General features: G+C 39.2%; 1 protein-coding gene across 1 annotated transcript in view; it reads left to right on the forward strand.

The window, feature by feature from the left end:
• Window positions 1-19,717, forward strand: part of LOC128572508 (zinc finger protein 493-like) — a 64,300-nt gene extending 44,583 nt beyond the window's left edge. The window contains 2 exon segments of the mRNA XM_053572547.1: window positions 15,902-15,956; window positions 17,413-19,717. Of these exon segments, the coding sequence (XP_053428522.1) occupies window positions 15,902-15,956; window positions 17,413-19,717 (2,360 nt within the window).
• Window positions 19,718-20,021: the final 304 nt, after the last annotated feature.

The raw sequence follows: 20,021 nt of genomic DNA on the forward strand, positions 1-20,021 counted from the left end.
GGAGCCAGCCACATACACTAAAGCTGGCGAGTTTGAATCCAGCCCAGGCCTGCCAAACAACAATGGCAACTACAACCAAAAAATAGCCGGGCATTGTGGTAGGCACCTATATCCCAGCTACTTGGAAGGCTGAGGCAGGAGAATCGCTTAAGCCCAAGAGTTGGAGGTTGTTATGAGCTGTGATGCCATGGCAAGCTAGCCAAGATGACAGCTTGAGGCTATGTCTCAAAAAATATATATATTTTTTTTTAAGCAGGCAGGGTGGCTCACTTCTACAATCTTAGCACTCTTAGAGGATGAGGTGGGATGATCATTTGAGTTCAGGAGTATAAGACAAGGCTGAACAAGAGTGAGATACTTTCACTACTAAAAATAAAAAACAACAGCTAGGCAGTGTGGTTGTTGCCTTTAGTCCCAGCTACTTGGGGGGCTGAGACAGAAGGATTACTTTAACCTAGGAGTTTGAGGTTGTTCTGGTTGGCTGATGCTATGGCACTTTAACCTGGCATGGCACTTTAACTATGGCAACAGAATGAAAGTGTCCCTCAAAACAATTTTTTTTCTTTAGCACAGTGGTTCTCAACCTTCCTAATGCTGAGGTGTATTTTCATTGTTAAAAAGGGGTCTCAACCCACAAGTTGAGAACCACTGCCTTAGCATCCTGTTCAAAATGTGAGAATGAGCAGTTAGAAATAGTATTTGGGTTAGGCATCTCAGGACACTTCAAATAGATGGCATATGTCTTCTGCTTTATAGTTTTTGATTCAATGAAGTTTTCAAACAAGATTCTGCAGAAAGTATAGTCAGTAAATTTTATCAGAACACTTAAGAATCTCCCCTAAATATAAAAAAAAAACTCATGTAAGGCTGCGCCTGTGGCTCAGTGAGTAGGGCGCCAGCCCCACATGCCAAGGGTGTCGGGTTCAAACCCAGCCCCGGCCAAACCGCAACAAAAAAATAGCCGGGCGTTGTGGCGCCTGTAGTCCCAGCTGCTCAGGAGGCTGAGCCAAGAGAATCGCGTAAGCCCAAGAGTTAGAGGTTGCTGTGAGCCGTTTGACGCCATGGCACTCTACCCGAGGGCGGTACAGTGATACTCTGTCTCTACAAAAAAAAAAAAAAAAAAAAAAAAACTCATGTAATTTAACTTCAACATTGCCTTCATATGAATTGTGATAGTTTAGTTTGTGTATGCTCTAATTTCTCAAATTTTATTTTTTATTTTAAATTTTTGAGACAGAGTCTCAAGTTGTTGCTCTTGAAGAGTGCATTGGCATCATAGCTCACAGCAACCTCAATCTCTTGGGCTTAAGCGACTTTCTTGCCTTAGACGCTCAAGTAGCTGGGACAACACGTGCCTGCCACAACACCGGGCTACATTTTGTTTGTAGTTGTCCTTGTTGTTTGATAGGCTGGGACTAGATTTTTTTTTTTTTTTTTCAGTTAAAACATTTTTTTTTTTTACTGTTGGGGATTCATTGAGGGTAGCATGAGCCAGGTTACACTGATTGCATTTGTTAGGTAAAGTCCCTTTTGCAATCATGTCTTGCCACACTTGGCACTCACCAAGGCCCAACCCTTCTTCCTCCTTCCCTCTCTCTGCTTCCCCCCCATGACCTTAATTGTTATTAATTGTCCTCATATCAAAATTGAGTACATAGGATTCATGCTTCTACATTCTTGTGATGCTTTACTAAGAATAATGTCTTCCACTTCCATCCAGGTTAATAAGAAGGAGGTAAAGTCTCCATTTTTTTAATACCTGAATAGTATTCCATTGTACACATATACCACAGCTTGTGAATCCATTCCTGGGTTGGTGGGCATTTAGGCTATTTCCACATTTTGGTGATTATAAATTGAGCTGCAATAAACAGTCCAGTACAAGTGTCCTTATGATAAAAGGATTTCTTTCCTTCTGGGTACGTGCCCAATAATGGGATTGCAGGATCAAATGGGAGGTCTAGCTTGAGTGCTTTAAGGTTTCTTCATACTTCCTTCCAGAATAGTTGTATTAGTTTGCAGTCCCACCAGCAGTGTAAAAGTGTTCCCTTCTCTCCACATCCACGCCAGCATCTGCAGTTTTGAGATTTGGGCCATTTGAGAATTTGGGCCATTCTTACTGGGGTTAGATGGTATCTCAGCGTGGTTTTGATTTGCATTTCTCTAATATATAGGGATGATGAACATTTTTTCATATGTATGTTAGCCATTCGTCTGTCTTCTTTAGAGAAGTTTCTATTCATGTCTCTTGCCCATTGATATATGGGATTGTTGGCTTTTTTCATGTGGATTAATTTGAGTTCTCTATAGATCCTAGTTCTCAAGCTTTTGTCTGATTCAAAATATGCAAATATCCTTGCCCATTGTGTAGGTTGTCTCTTTGCTTTCGATGTTGTCTCCTTAGCTGTACAGAAGCTTTTCAGTTAAATAAAGTCCCATTTGTTTATTTTTGTTGTTGCAATTGCCATGGCAGTCTTCTTCATGAAGTCTTTCCCCAGGCCAATATCTTCCAGTGTTTTTCCTATGCATTCTTGGAGGATTTTTATTGTTTCAGGCCTTAAATTTAAGTCCTTTATCCATTTTGAATCAATATTTGTGAGTGGTGAAAGGTGTGGATCCATTTCAGTCTTTTACATGTGGATATCCTGTTCTCCCAACACCATTTATTGAATAGGAAGTCTTTACCCCAAGGTATGTTCTTGTTTGGTTTATCAAAGATTAGGTGGTTGTAAGTTGTTAGTTTCATTTCTTGGTTTTCTATTTGATTCCAAGTGTCTATGTCTCTATTTTTGTGCCAGTACCATTCTGTCTTGAGCACTATGGCATTGTAGTACAGACTAAAATCTGGTATGCTGATGCCCCCAGCTTTATTTTTGTTACAGAGAACTGCCTTAGCTATTCGGGGTTTTTTCTGGTTCCATAAAAAACGCAGAATCATTTTTTCCAAATCTTGAAAGTACAATGTTGGTATTTTGATAGGAATGGCATTGAATAGGTAGATTGCTTTGGGAAGTATAGACATTTTAACAATGTTGATTCTTCCCATCCATGAGCATGGTTTTTTCTTTCATTTGTTAATATCCTTTGCTATTTCTTTTCTGAGGATTACATAATTTTCCTTGTAGAGGTCCTTTACCTCCTTCATTAGGTATATTCCTAGATATTTCATTTTTTTTTTTTTGAAGGGAGTTGTGTCCGTAATTAGCTTCTCATCTTGTCTTTTATTGGCGTATACAAAGGTTACTGACTTGTGGACATTGATTTTTTATCTCGAAACATTATTTTTGATGACTTCTAGGAGTCTTGTGGTTGAGTATTTCGGATTCTCTTAAGCATAAGATCATGTCATCAGCAAAGATGGAAACTTTGACCTCCTTTGCTCCCATTTGGATTCCCTTGATTTCCTTGTGTTGCCTAATTGTATTGGCTAGAACTTCCAGCACTATGTTGAATAGTAAAGGTGACAGAGGACAACCTTGTCTGGTTCCAGTTTTAAGAGGAAAAGCTTTCAGTTTTACTCCATTCAGTAAAATATTAGCTGTGGGTTTGTCATAGATAGCTTCAATCAGTTTTAGAAATGTTCCACCTATGCCTATACTCTTCAGTGTTCTAATTAGAAAAGGATGCTGGATTTTATCAAATGCTTTTTCTGCATCTATTGAGAGGATCATGTGATCTTTATTTTTGCCTCTGTTAATATGGTGGATAACGTTTATGGACTTGTGTATGTTAAACCAGCCTTGCATCCCTGGGATGAATCCTACTTGATCATGATGTATGACTTTTTTGATGATAAGCTGTAATCTATTGGCTAGGATTTTGTAGAGAATTTTTGCATCTACATTCATAAGAGAGATTGGTCTGAAATTCTCCTTTTTGGTTGGTTCTTTTCCTGGTTTTGGTATCAGGGTGATGTTTGCTTCATAGAATATGTTGGGGAAGATTTCTTCTTCCTCAATTTTTTGGAATAATTTCTGCAGTCCAGGAATAAGCTCTTCCTTGAAGGTTTGATAGAATTCTGGCGGAAGCCATCTGGACCAGGGCATTTTTTGGTTGGAAGTTTTTTTATTTTTTCTTTAATCTCAGTGCTTGAAATTGAGCTGTTCAGGAGCTCTATTTCTTCCTGGCTAAGTCTAGGGAGAGGGTGTGATTCCAAATATTGATCTATTTCTTTCACACTGTCAAATTTGTGGGCATAGAGTTTCTGGTAGTATTCAGAGATGATCTCTTGTATCTCTGTGGGATCAGTTGTTATTTCCTGTTCATCATTTCTGATTGAGGTTACTACAGATTTTACTTTTCTATTTCTCGTTAGTCTGGCCATTGGTTTATCTATTTTATTTATTTTTTCGAGAAACCAACTCCTTGTTTCATTAATTTTCAGAATGATTATTTTGTTTTCAATTTCATTGATCTCTGATTTGATTTTGGAGATATCTTTTCTTCTAGTGACATTAGGCTTAGATTGTTCTTCTTTTTCCAACTCCATAAGATGGCTTGTGAGTTTGTTGATGTGCTCTCTTTCTGTTTTTCGAATTTAGGCATCTAAAGCGATAAATTTTCCTATCAGTACTGCTTTTGCCGTATCCCACAGGTTTTGGTAGCTTGTGTCTTCATTGTGGTTATGCTCAAGGAAGTTAATGATTTCCTTTTTTGTTTCTTCCTGCACCCATCTGTTATTTAACAGAAGATTATTTAATTTCCATGCCTTTGTGTGGGGTCAAGCGTTTTTGTTAGAGTTGAAGTCCACCTTTAGTGCCTTATGGTCTGAGAAGTTAAAATTTAAAAATTCGATTCTTTTTATTCTGTTGATATTTGTTTTGTGTCCCAGGATATAATCAATTGTGGAGAATGTTCCATGGGGTGATGAGAAGAATGTGTATTCTTTATCTTTGGGATGGAGTGTTCTATATGCGTCTATCAAGCACAGTTGTTTTAGGGTCTCATTTAAATCTCTTATATCTTTGTCTAATTTCTTTTTTTTTTTTGTAGAGACAGAGTCTCACTTTATGGCTCTTGGTAGAGTGCTGTGGCATCACACAGCTCACAGCAACCTCCAGCTCCTGGGCTTAAGCGATTCCCTTGCCTCAGCCTCCCGATTAGCTGGGACTATAGGCGCCCGCCACAACACCCGGCTATTTTGTTGTTGTTGTTGCAGTTTGGCCAGGGCTGGCCTTTTACCCGCCACCCTTGGCATATGGGGCCGGCCCCCTACTCACTGAGCCACAGGCACCGCCCTCTTTGTTTAATTTCTGTTTATAGGATCTGTCCAGCTTTGTAAGAGGAGTGTTAAAGTCCTCTCTTATTATGGTATTATCGGTTATCATATTATTAAGATTGAGTAAGGTCTGTTTCAAGAATATAGGAGCATTCAAATTGGGTGCATAAATATTTAGAATTGAAACGTCTTCTTGTTGTAATTTTCCCTTAACCAATATAATGTGACCATCTTTGTCTTTTGACTTTAGTTGCTTTAAATCCACATGTATCTGAAAATAAGATTGCAAGTCCTCTTTATTTCTTAATTTCATTTGCCTAAAAATTTGTATTCAAACACTTGACTTGGAGTTTTAATTTGTCTTTGAAGCCAGGTGGGTTTATTGCAGATAGCAAATAGATGGCTTGTGTTTTTTCATCCAGTTGGCCAATCTATGTCTCTTCAGTAGGGAATTCAAGCCATTAACATTATTGAGATAATTGATAAGTGTTGTAGTGTTCTATTGATCTTATTTTGTAAGAGTCCATTGCTTAGTTTTATCTTTTGCATCAGTGTGGAAGTTAGGTTCTGTCCTTCAATTTCTGAGTTTTTACTTTGCTGCTGATCTATTGTGATGGTCAGTGTGTAGAACTGGTTGAAGTATTTCCTGTAGAGCTGGGCTTATTGTGGCGAATTTCCTCAATGTTTGTATATCCATAAATAATTTGATTTCTCCGTCAATTTTAAAGCTTAGGTTAGCAGGGTACAGCATTCTGGACTGGAAATTATTCTGTTTAAGTGGATTAAAGGTAGATGACCATTGTCTTCTTGCTTGGAAAGTTTAATTAGAGAAATCTGCAGTAACTCTGATAGATTTGCTTCTGTAGGTCAACTGGCGCTTACTTCTGGCAGCTTGCAGAATCTTTTCTTTTGTCTGGACTTTGGACAGGTTCATCAAAATGTGTCTTGGAGAAGCTCGGTTAGAGTTGAGGCGACCTGGGGTCCGATATCTCTCTGAAAGCAGTGTGTCAGAATCTTTGGTGATATTTGGGAAATTTTCTTTTATAATATTCTCTAGTATGGCTTCCATTCCTCTGGGGTATTCTTCTTCCCCTTCTGGGATTCCTATAACTTGTATGTTGGAACGCTTCATAAGGTCCCATAATTCTGACAGTGAACATTCTGCTTTCTCTCTCTTCTTTTCTGCCTCTTTAACTATCTGAGTTATCTAAAAAACTTTGTCTTCTACCTCTGAAATTCTTTCTTCTGCATGGTCTAACCTGTTGCTGGTACTGTCCATTGCATGTTTAAGTTCTCTAATTGACTGCTTCAGTTCCTTCAGCTCTGCTATATCCTTTCTATATTCTTCATTTGTTTCATCTTTTATTTGATTCTGTTTTTAGATTTCCTTTTGTTTATTTTCCACTTTATTAGCAGTTTCCTTCATTGTTTCCATCATTTCCTTCATTTTTTTTTTTTTTTTTTTTTGTAGAGACAGAGTCTCACTTTATGGCCCTCGGTAGAGTGCCGTGGCCTCACACAGCTCACAGCAACCTCCAACTCCTGGGCTTAAGCGATTCTCTTGCCTCAGCCTCCCGAGTAGCTGGGACTACAGGCGTGCACCACAACGCCCGGCTATTTTTTTGGTTGCAGTTTGGCCGGGGCCGGGTTTGAACCTGCCACCCTCGGTATATGGGGCCGGCACCCTACTGACTGAGCCACAGGCGCCGCCCTCCTTCATTGTTTTTATCATGAGTTTTCTAAATTCCCTTTTTGTCATTCCTAACATTTCTTTATTTGTCGAATTTTCTGCAGTAGCTACCTCATGGTCCCTTGGAGGGTTTGTTCTGGACTGGTTTTTACTGTTGAGTGGAGCTTTCTGCTGGTTCTTCCTCATGAGTGATTTCTTTTATCTGTTTCCTTGCCCTAATTTTCCTTTCTCTTCCTTTTGCTCTTTAAGATCCTGTGTCTGTGGACCAAGGTTTTTGATGAGTCCTTTTGGTATAGGACCAGAAGGATGAGAAGGTTGAAAAGAGAGCAGGAAAGAATGAAAAGAAAATAGAGAAAGGAGAGGGGGTGGGTAAAATGAATATTGACAAAAAGAAGAGAGGCTCAGTAAGAGGGAGACAGAGCAATATACATGTACAGTAGGGTACTTTGACACAACCTTGAAAAACTCCAACCTCTGGGAGTGTCCGGTTCGGTGCTTCACTTGAGGTCAGCAACTCTTTGATAGCCTGATCAGACACAGTACCCCCACCTCCAGAAAGAAGAGGTGAAAGACAAAAAAGCTATAAATGAAACCAAAACAAGCAAACAGAAAAGTGTATGGACAAAATTGGGTGAAAAACCAGATAATAGGGGTAGAAACACTAACAAAAATGAAGTTCTAGTTATTGAAAAAGGCAGCAATGGGAAATTGTATTTATATTTGAAAAACTGGATAAAGAAAAGAAAAAATCTGTATGGAAAAGGTTGAAATTAAAAAACAAAACAACAACGAAATCAAAATAAACAACAAAAAAGCAAACAAAACAAACAAAAAAAAAAACAGCCAAAACAAAGCAGTATATATATATGTCTTCTTGAATATTGTCTGGGCAATAGGTGGTCTTTTGGGGTATGAGATGTTAATTAAAATGCTAATATGACAGGAGACCTCCACTGATTTCTCAAACCCCACAGTGTAGACACCCTAAGTCTCTCTTCAGCTCTCTTAAAAGGCACTTAAAGCATCTGATCTTGCTAAGGAGAAGCTTTCCCAGGAAAGTGCTTGTTGCTGGAATCACTGGTGATGTGGCTATCCACTTACCCAGTGTGCCAAAACCGGTCTCATTCTGCCCCGTGGGTAAGGGCTTTAAGGTGTCTCAGACCCCGCCTTTAGGCAGGTCAGTCACTGGGTTACTAGTTCCCGCCTGATCCTTGCTCTGCAACCCCTAGGGTGGACCTTGTTGGGGCAGTTCTCTCACAATGGTTCCCTGTGGCCCACAGCCAAACACTATTAGCTCCATCCGTCAGGCTCAGCGGCTCAGTCTGGGGTCCCAGACGACGCCCAAAGTTCTCCACACTACCGCTGTAGCTCTCCCCAAGGCAGTTCAACTGAGTGCCAAGTTCAAAAACACCAAAACAGTTCACAGGTAAGGCCTTGAAGGTTCGTAGTCTCACTGCTACTGCACTTGCAGCTGTCAGCGGGATTATACTGATCGAACACACACGATTATTTGCCAGTTTTCCACTGTTTTTGTCCTTGTCGTGGGGTCCAGAAGTCTCTTGCTGACTCCCTGTATCCTCAAAGTGATGATTATAGGCAGATTCCACCAGTCAGAGATGCCTGGTGTCTTATCTCCCCAGACTCACAGTGCCCAGATGTAAGGAAGCTGTTACTCGGCCACCATCTTGCTCTCCCTCCCCGGGGCTAGATTCTACCCCTGCACTCTGGTGTATGTGGCTGGCACCCTAGCCTCTGGGCTACAGGCACTTAGCCCAATTTCTCAACATTTTTTTTTTTTTGAAACAGAGCCTCAAGCTGTCACCCTGCTGTCACCCTCACAGCAACCTCCAACACCTGGGCTTATGTGATTCTCTTGTCTCAGCTTCCCAAGTAGCTGGGTCTAAAGGCTCCTGCCACAATGCCTGGCTATCTTTTGGTTGTATTTCTCATGGTTGTTTGGCAGGCCCGGGCTGGATATGAACTTGCCAGCTCTCGTAAATGTGGCTGGCACCTTAGCTGCTTGAACTACAGGTGCCAAGCTCCAATTTCTCAACTTTAATATAGTTAAAGTTATCTACTCTGTACATTTCTTACGTATGCTGTCATCGGTGAGTTACAGTATCCATGAGCATGTATTAAATTCTCTCTTGTTACAAAATCACTCTTATAAACTTTTCTGAGACAATTTCTCACTCTACCACCCTGGAGTTAAGTTCAGAGGCATTGTAGATCATAGCAACATCAAACTCTTGCGTTCAAGTGATCCTTTCTTTTCAGCCTCCCCAGTAGGTGGGACTAGAGGGATCTGCCACAGTGTCTGGGTAGTGTTTCTATTTTTACTAAAGAAGGGGTCTTGATCTTTCTCAGGCTGCTCTTGAATGCCTGAGCTCAGGTGATCCACCTTCCTTGGCCTTCTAAAGTGATTAAGATTAACAGATATCCGCCACCATGCCTGTCATAAATAACCTTTATTTTATAACCTTCTCTTGTTTAGGTTATGCTTATCAGTACTGTATCATGCACACACACCCACACACACAGAAACACAGTAGACCTTTGAAAGTTGACCACTCAAGTGGTGGGGCCTTGGTGTGTGTCACACTTTATGGGGGCAAGACATGATTGCAAGAGGGACTTTACCTAACAATTGCAATCAGTGTAATGTGGCTTATTGTACACCTCAATGAATCCCCAACAATAAAAAAAAAAAAAATCTTGCCAACACACATAGGTGGTTAGCATAAGAAACTTGGCCTTGTGTACTGATACTTACTTTTGGTGCATGCCCAGTCTATGTACATTAGGTGAAGTCGGGGAGGTGTTCAATGTAGGGAGGTGGTCAAATGCAGGTTCTCATGTCTGTATATATTTACATATACACACAAATAGATATATAAACATACACACACACACACACACACACACAAAGTTCCAGGGTCTTCAGGCTTGTCTCCTTTGTCATGAGTAAGTATCTCCCTTCAGGTCTCTGGATAGGTGGAACCAGCCCCAGATCATGGCTTGGAGAAATTGGAGATGCCCAAATAATCAGTTCAAAATTCTCAGTAGGGCTTGGCGCCCATAACCCCGTGGCTGGCCGCACACACCAAGGCTGGTGGGTTTGAACCCAGCACAGGTCAGCTAAACAACAACTACTGTAACAAAAAGATAGCCAGGCATTGTGGCAGATGCTTGTTGTCCCAGCTACTTGAGAGGCTGAGTCAAGAGGATCACTGAAGCCCAACAGTTGGAGGTTGCTGTGAGCTGTGACACTGTAGTACTGTACCTAGAGCAACACAGTGAGACTCCCCCCCAAAACAAACAAACAAACAAAATTCTCAGTGGGAGAATTTTATTTTAGTATTCATTCTTCATTGTGATTTTGCTTTGCATTCTTCAGTAGTTACTAATTTTGAGCATCCTTTCTAATGCTTCTTGGCTATTTATGTATCTTTTTTGAAAAATATCAGTTCAATACTTTGTCACTTTTTCTTTCTTTCTTTCTTTTTTAAGACACAGTGTCTCACTTTGTCATTCTTGGTAAAGTGCTTTGGCGTTACAGCTCATAGCAACCTCCAGGTCTTGGGCTTAGGTGATTCTCTTGCCTCAGCCTCCCGAGTAGGTGGGACTACAGGCGCTTGGCACAATGGCCAGCTATTTGTTGTTGTTGTTTCAGTTTAGCTGGGGCCAGGTTGAAACCCGCCACCCTCAGTATATGGGGTTGGTGCCCTACGTACTGAGACACACGTGCCGCCCTTTCATTTTTTTTTTTTTCATTGAGACAGAGTCTCACTGTTGCTCTTGGTAGAGTGCTGTGTCATCATAGTTCACAACAACCTCAAACTTCTGGGATAAAGCAAATATCTTACCTCAGCCTCCCAGGTACCTGGGAGTACAGGCGCCCACCACAATGTCCAGCTATTTTTTAGTGAGGAGGTCTCACTTTTGCTCAGGCTCTTCACAAACTCTCCTGGCCTCAAGTAATCCTCCAGTCTCATCCTTCAAGAGTGCTAGGATTACAGCCCTGAGACACCATAGCCAGCCTTATTTTGCTTTTGACTAGAGAGTTCTGTTATGTTTGTTAGATATGTTAGTTCTGTTTGTTAGGTATGTTAGTTCTGTCATGTTTGTTAGAATACACAATGTTCAAGTTGTCTATTATCTTATTAATGTTTTTTCTAATTTTTCAATTGATTATTGAAAATGGTGTTTTTTGTAAGGGTATATGGCATACCTCCTGGGTGAGGGACATAACTATAAGCGGGACTTTATCTAACAAATGGAAAATGTGTAACCTAATTTTTAAATTTTTATTTTGAGACATTGTCTCAAGCTGTTGACCTGGGTAGACTGCCATGGTTTCTTAGCTCATAGCAACATCCAACTCTTTCGCTCAAGAGATTCTTTTACCCCAGTTATTCTATTTTATTTTTATTTTATATTTTGTATTTATTTATTTTTTGAGACAAAGCCTCAAGGTGTAGCCCTGGGTCGAGTGCTTTGAAATCACAGCTCACAGCAACCTCCAACTCCTGGGCGCAAGGGATTATCCTGCCTCTGCCTCCCAAGTAGTTGGGACTACAGGCACCTGCCACAATGCCCGGCTATTTTTTGGTTGCAGCCATCTTTGTTATTTGGCCAGCCTGGGCTACATTTGAACCCGCCACCTCAGGTGTATGTGGCTGGTGCCTTAGCCGCTTGAGCTACAGGTGCTGAGCCCAGTTATTCTATTTTTAGTAGAGATGGGGTTCTCGCTCTGCTCAGGCTGGTCTGGAACACATGAGCTAAAGCTATCCACCCTCCCAGAGTAGTATGAGTATAGGTGTGAGTCACTATGAACAGTATGTGATCCAATTGTTTGTACCCTCACATTAATCTGAAATTTTTAAAAAGAGAGAAAAAAAAACTAAGGTCTAAAATTAAAAATGACCATGTGGCTGTTTCTTCCTTTGCTTTTGCCATGATTTATTTCTTATATTGGAATCAATGGTGTTATACATACTTGTTTATATAATACAAGATATGTAAAATACCTAAATGAAGTTTGTGAGTATATGTACTAGATAGTGAGGATTCTTTGTAAAGGGGCCTATTCCATTACTACTACATTTTTCTCTTGGCTGTTTAGGTCACAAGTGTATATTGTCTGATATAATTGTAGCTACTTCACCCACTTAAGAGTTACTATTTGCTTGGCATACAGATTTTTTGCCTTTTTACTTTTAGCCTATTTGAGTCCATAAAGTTACAAGGAGTTTTCTTTGGACCTAATATTGTAGAAACTTATTTATTGTAAGTCTATTCAGCCATATCATCTTTTTAGATTATTGAGTTAATTTCATTAAATATACATGAGTTAAAGTTACTATTACTTTATTTCTGCTAGATATTTTCTCCTCATTTCTTCTCTTGCTACCTTCATTTCTGTTTTATTGATTTTTGTAATTAGTCTGATTGCTTTCTTAGTTTACTTCACATGAATTCTATAGATATTTTCTTTCTGAACACCTTGAAGAATGGAAATTATGAAAAGTTCTTAAAGATATAACAATATTATTAATATTATTCAGATTCATATCAAGCTAACTTCAATTGAATGCAAAAATTATAACTATTTATATTCCTTATTTTTTGGTTCTATGGTTTTTGTTTTGTTTTGTTTTTTTGTCAGAGTCTCACTCTGTGTCCCTGAGTAGAGTGCTGTGGCATTGTCATAGCTCACAGCAACCTCAAACTGTCAGATTAATGAGATCGTCTTGCTTCAGTCTCTTCAATAGTTGCAAGTACAGGCCCCTACCACAGTGCCTGGCTAGTTTTTTTTTTTTTTTTTTTTTTTGGGACAGAGTCTCACTTCTCACCCTCTTTAGAGTGCTCTGGTGTTGTACCTCACAGCAACCTATGACTCTTGGGCTGGAGTGATTCTCTTGCTTCAACTCCTTAGTAGCTGGGACTACAGGTGCTTTCCACAGCGCCTAGCTATTTTAGAGATGAGGTCTCTCTCTGGCTCAGGCTGGTGTGGAACCTATGAGCTCAGGAAATCACTTGCCTTGACATCCCAAGTGCTAGGATTATAGGTGTGAGACACCTGGCCCAGCCTTCCTTTCAACTTGCTGAAGTCACCAATTTCATCTTGTTACATTGAACACTTATACCATTAACAGAAGTTTCATGTTAAGATTATGTTTTTGTCTTTGAATTTTAAAGCATGATTTAAAAAGCTTTCTGGGCTCAACACCTATAGCTCAGCAGCTAGGGCATCAGCCAGATACACCCGAGCTGGCAGGTTTGAATCCAGACCTGACCTGCCAAACAACAATGACAACTAAAATGAAAACATGCCCTGGTGTTGTGGCAGACACCTGTAGTCCCAGCTACTTGGGAAGGTGTCGCAGTAGTCTTGCTTAAGCCCAAAACTTTGAGGTTGCTGTGAGCTGTGATGCCATGGCATTCTACCCAGGATGACAGCTTACAATTCTGTCTCGAAAAACAGGAAATAGGGTGGCATCTGTGGTTCAGTGAGTAGGGCACTGGCCCCCATATACCGAGGGTTGTGAGTTCAAACCTGGCCCAAGCCAAAGGGCAACAAAAAAATAGCTGGGCGTTGTGGCAGGTGAATGTAGTCCCAGCTACTTGAGAGGCTGAGGCACAGAGAATCGCCTAAACCCACGAGTTGAAGGTTGCAGTGATCTGTGTGATGCTACAGAACTCTACCAACGGTGATAAAGTGAGACATAGTCTCTACAAAAAAAAAAAAAAAAACACATAAAAATAAATAAAATAAAAGTGCTTACTGCCCTGTCATTATAATAATACAAAAGTTTTACTTAAATGTACTTAGCTTTTTTTTTCCAGATTTAGTTATTGTTACCTAATTTAGCATTGTTCTTAAGCATAATTTCATAATTTAAAAGAAAGGGGCTTTCTTTGAGATTTCTTCTTTGGTAGTTTTCAGCATTCATTTATCTTGATAAATGTTTATTTTTTTCTTTATCTTGAAGGGATGTTTTGCAGGATATAGTACATATGTTTTAAAATTTGTGTTCTTTCAGCACTTTGACTGTATCACCCAAGTCTTTTTTTTTTTTTTGCAGTTTTTGGCTGGGGCTTGTCTTGAACCCGCCACTTCTGGCACATGGGGATGTTGCCTTACTCCTTTGAGCCACAGGTACCACCCCATCCAACTCTTTTTTGATATGGAAGATGTGTGTCAAAAAATCCAGTAGTAATCTCAGAAGAGCGTGCTTAGAGATGACACATCTGGATACTCTCCACACAAGGATACTCTTGTGTGGCTTTCAAATCTTTGATCTTCATGTGTCTTTTTATGGGTTTTTTGTGTTTCTCCTAGCTGACGTGTGGTGAGCTTGATATTCCATATTTTTTCCTTTGAAAATTTCTTAGTCTTTTCCCTGTGTTCTTCAAGTTAGGAATTTCTCTTTCTTAAAAGCTTTTCTTTTTTGTTGATATCTCCATTTTTATGATATTACTTAGTTGTTTGTATCATTCCCATTTCATCCATTTACCATCATTAAGATAAAACTCTTAAATAATTTAGACATCTCTATATTTTATGGTTGATTCTACATTACTTATTTTGTTTCTTAGTGTTATGTCACCCTATTATTTTTTACATGTTCTAATCTTTCGTTAATTTTTGAGGATCACAAAGGCACCTTTTTGGGTTTTTTTTTTTCGGACAATCTCACTCTGTTGCCTTCAATAGGGTGCTATGGCATCACAGCTCACAGCAACCTCAAACTCTCGGGCTTAAAGAATTCTCTCACCTCTGCCTCCCAGTAGCTGGGACTACAGGTGCCCAACCACAGTGCCCGGCTATTTTTTTTTTTTTAATTTATTATTTGGGATTCATTGAGGTACAAGAAACCAGGTTACACTGATTGTATTTGTTAGGAAAATACCCTCTTACAATCGTCTCTTGCCCCCAAAAGGTGTGGCACACACCAAGACTCCACCACCTCACTCCTTCCCTGTCTCTTCTCTTCCTTTCCCCACCCTCCACTTTTTTTTGTCTGTCTGTTCTCCCCTTCCCCCACCCCTACCATGTCATTAATTGTCATTAATTCTCCTCATATCAAAATTGAGTACATAGGATTCATGTTTCTCCATTCTTCTAATGCTTTACTAAGAATAATGTGTTCTACTTCCATCCAGATTAATACAAAGGATTTACGTAAAGTCTCCATCTTTTTTAATGTCTGAATAATATTCCATAGTGTACATATACCACAGCTTGTTAATCCATTCCTGGGTTAGTGAGCATTTAGGCTGTTTCCATATTTTGTGCCCAGGTATTTTTTGTTCTCGTTGTCAATGGTGTTTAGCTGGCCCAGGTTGGGTTCAAACGCGCCACCCTCCGTGTTTGTAGCTGGCATCATAACCATTGTGCTAAGGGCACCAATTCAAATTAAGGCACCTTTCACAAAATCCATGATATGGCTTTGCCTTACAGGAAGGACTCTGATACAAATTATACTAAAGACTTGAGGCGGTTCAGTATACATTCTGAAAGAGTTTTGCCTGTGAAATTCTGTGGCTATTTTCTAGCTGAAGCATTTTCCTCACATTTCCTCCTAAGAGATTGTAATCACTTGCTAGACCTGAATATGTCTATTGTCTTGGGATCTCTTTGGTGCTGTAACAATATTTTACCTTTGGTTTCAGCTCCCCCAGTCAGTTTTATAAAAACTGCATCATTCTTGGGCAGCACCTGTGGCTCAAAGGAGGAAGGTGCTGGCCCATATGCTGGAGGTGGCCATATGCTGGAGGTTCAAACCCAGCCCTGGCCAAAAACTGAAAAAAACGAATGAACAAACAAAAAACACCCACCACCACCACCAACAACAACAACAAAAAAAACCCAAACTGCGCCATTCCCTTCAGCACTCTCCCTCTTGGGAGACATAACCTATCTTTAGAAAAGCCCTGAAAAGCCAGTAGAGTTAATGTAGGTCTCTGTTTTTCTTTTGCGGAAAAAGTTTACATTCATATGGACAATGCGTTCTCAGATGGGGGAATGACTGTGTTCTATAAGTAGAACAATCTTTTCTTCTCATATTTTGCACTTTGTCATGATCATTTTCTTCTTATTTGATTTTATATAGTTATATATTTTTGAGACAGAGTGTCTTTCACCACAGATACAGTACTGTGGTATTATAGTCAACAGCAACGTCAACGTCCTGGGCTCAAGAGATACTCTTGCTTCAGCTTCCTGAATTGCTGGGACTGCAGGTGTCTGCCACTTGCCCCACTAATTTTTTCTATTTTTGGATTAAACAAAGATTTCCCTCTGGCTCAGACTGCTCTCAAATACCTATGTTGGAGCAATCCACACTCTCATTCACCCAGAGTGCTAGGTTTACAAACATAAACCACTGCACCTGGCCTGTATATGCCTCTTCACATTGTGCTCACCTGGTGAGCTAAAAATTCTCACTTCGTTTCTATAATTGCTAAAATGCAGCATATATTTCTTACTTATGTGTATCTCAGAAATTCTCAGGGCATTTATGCTGTCGTATGCCATCTTATTACTGTGCTGGGCATAATTTTACAGACAAAATTTGTAATGTATATTTATTCCATTGTGATGAAATTCAATGGCATAATTTTGTATTTTTAATTTTCTTTCAGTTATATTTAATCATTCTACCCAGAGCAATTCGCAAGTGCTGGGTGTGAATATGTTATTACCAGAGAAAATCCTGAGAAGATATGAAAATGATAGCCCTGAAAATTTAAACTCAATAAAAGACTGGGATAGAGTGTGTGAGTATAAGCAGCAGAAAATATGTTACAATGGACTAGACAAAAGTTTAACAGCTATGCATGGTAAAATCTACCAATGGAGTAAATGTTTCAAAGTTGTCAGAAAATTATCAAATGGAAATAGACACAAGATGATATATACCAGGGAAATAACATTTGAGTGTAAAAAATATGGGAATGCCTTAAATCCATGCTCAAACATGGATAAACATAAGATAACCAATTTTGTGGAAAAGCAGTGCAAATGTAAGGAATATTGCAAAGTCTTTCCATCATGTTCAAGACTGTCTAAGCACAGGGGACTTCATACTGCAGAGAAAATCTCCCATTGTGAGAATGATAAGTGTCTTAGCTACAGCTCAAGATATTCCACCTATAAGACAATTTATAATGTAGAGAAACTCTACACATGTAAAGAATGTGGCAAAAACTTCAACAATTACTCAAACCTTTTTCTGCATCAAAGAATTCATTCTGGAGAGACACCCTATAAATGTGAAGAATGTGGACAACCCTTCCACCAGTACTCAAACTTTTCTTTACATAAAAGAATTCATTCTGCAGAGAAACCCTTCAAATGTGAGGAATGTGTTAAATCCTTTAACCAGTACTCACACTTTTCTGCACATCAAACAATTAATTTTGTGGAGAAACCCTACAAATGTCAAGAATGTGGCAAAGCCTTTAACAAGTACTCAAACCTTTCTGTATATCAAAGACTTCATACCAGAGGGAAACCCTACAAATGTCAACAATGCGACAAAATTTTTAAACAGTATTCACACCATTCTGTACATAAAATAATTCATTCTGGAGAGAAATCCTACAAATGTGAAGAATGTGGCAAAGCCTTTAATGATTCCTCAACCCTTTCTGTACATAAAAGAATTCATTCTGGAGAGAAACCCTACAAATGTGAAGAATGTGGCAAAGCCTTTACCCGGTACTCAGCCCTTTCTGTACATAAAAGAATTCATTCTGGAGAGAAACCCTACAAATGTCAAGAATGTGGCAAAGACTTTAAGCATTCCTCAAACCTTTCTATACATAAAAGAATTCATTCTGGAGAGAAACCCTACAAATGTGAAGAATGTGGAAAAGCCTTTAACCGGTACTCACACCTTTCTGTACATAAAAGAATTCATTCTGGAGAGAAACCCTACAAATGTGAAGAATGTGGCAAAGACTTTAAGCATTCCTCAAACCTTTCTATACATAAAAGAATTCATTCTGGGGAGAAACCCTACAAATGTGAAGAATGTGGAAAAGCTTTTAACCGGTACTCAGCCCTTTTTGTACATAAAAGAATTCATTCTGGAGAGAAACCCTACAAATGTGAAGAATGTGGCAAAGCCTTTAATGATTCCTCAACCCTTTCTGTACATAAAAGAATTCATTCTGGAGAGAAACCCTACAAATGTGAAGAATGTGGCAAAGCCTTCAACCGGTACTCACATCTTTATGTACATAAAAGAATTCATTCTGGAGAGAAACCCTACAAATGTGAAGAATGTGGCAAAGACTTTAAGCATTCCTCAAACCTTTCTATACATAAAAGAACTCATTCTGGGGAGAAACCCTGCAAATGTGAAGAATGTGGAAAAGCCTTTAACCGGTACTCAGCCCTTTCTGTACATAAAAGAATTCATTCTGGAGAGAAACCCTACAAATGTGAAGAATGTGGCAAAGCCTTTAACCGGTACTCAGCCCTTTCTGTACATAAAAGAATTCATTCTGCAGAGAAACCCTACAAATGTGAAGAATGTGGCAAAGCCTTTAATGATTCCTCAACCCTTTCTGTACATAAAAGAATTCATTCTGGGGAGAAACCCTACAAATGTGAAGAATGCGGCAAAGCTTTTAACTGGTACTCACACTTTTCTGTACATAAAAGAATTCATTCTGGAGAGAAACCCTACAAATGTGAAGAATGTGGCAAAACCTTTAACTGGTACTCAGCCCTTTCTGTACATAAAAGAATTCATTCTGGGGAAAAACCCTACAAATGTGAAGAATGTGGCAAAGCCTTTAACCAGTACTCACACATTTCTGTACATAAAAGAATTCATTCTGGAGAGAAACCCTACAAATGTCAAGAATGTGGAAAAGCCTTTAAGCATTCCTCAAACCTTTCTGTACATAAAAGAATTCATTCTGGAGAGAAAGCCTACAAATGTGAAGAATGTGGCAAAGCCTTTAACCGGTACTCACACCTTTCTGTACATAAAAGAATTCATTCTGGAGAGAAACCCTACAAATGTGAAGAATGTGGCAAAGCCTTCAACTGGTACTCACATCTTTATGTACATAAAAGAATTCATTCTGGAGAGAAACCCTACAAATGTGAAGAATGTGGCAAAGCCTTTAAGCATTCCTCAAACCTTTCTATACATAAAAGAATTCATTCTGGGGAGAAACCCTACAAATGTGAAGAATGTGGAAAAGCTTTTAACCGGTACTCAGCCCTTTCTGTACATAAAAGAATTCATTCTGGAGAGAAACCCTACAAATGTGAAGAATGTGGCAAAGCCTTTAAGCATTCCTCAAACCTTTCTATACATAAAAGAATACATTCTGGGGAGAAACCCTACAAATGTGAAGAATGTGGAAAAGCTTTTAACCGGTACTCAGCCCTTTCTGTACATAAAAGAATTCATTCTGGAGAGAAACCCTACAAATGTGAAGAATGTGGCAAAGCCTTTAATGATTCCTCAACCCTTTGTGTACATAAAAGAATTCATTCTGGGGAGAAACCCTACAAATGTGAAGAATGTGGAAAAGCCTTTAACCGGTACTCAGCCCTTTCTGTACATAAAAGAATTCATTCTGAAGAGAAACCCTACAAATGTGAATAATGCGGCAAAGCTTTTAACTGGTACTCACACTTTTCTGTACATAAAAGAATTCATTCTGTAGAGAAACCCTACAAATGTCAAGAATGTGGCAAAGCCTTTAAGCATTCCTCATCCCTTTCTGTACATAAAAGAATTCATTCTGGAGAGAAACATTACAAATATGAATAGTGTGGCAAATCCTTTAACTCCAGGTCAAACCAGACTGTACATTAAAAAAAAATGTGATAACATGGAAACTCTAGAAATATGAAGAATATGGCAGTACCTTGCTTGGTGTTCATAACTTACTAAGTTTATAAGAATTTACACTGGAGAGAAATCCTACAACTGTGAATGGTGTGGCAATACACTTAACCAGAGCTCAAACTTTACTACACGTAAGAAAATTCATATCGGGGTGAAATCTTACAAATGAGAATAAATGACAAAGGTTTTAACTGATTCTTGGCCCTTAGTAAAAATAACAGAAATC

Source organism: Nycticebus coucang, chromosome 20 (assembly GCF_027406575.1).
Source record: "Nycticebus coucang isolate mNycCou1 chromosome 20, mNycCou1.pri, whole genome shotgun sequence".
Classification (NCBI taxonomy): domain Eukaryota; kingdom Metazoa; phylum Chordata; class Mammalia; order Primates; family Lorisidae; genus Nycticebus; species Nycticebus coucang.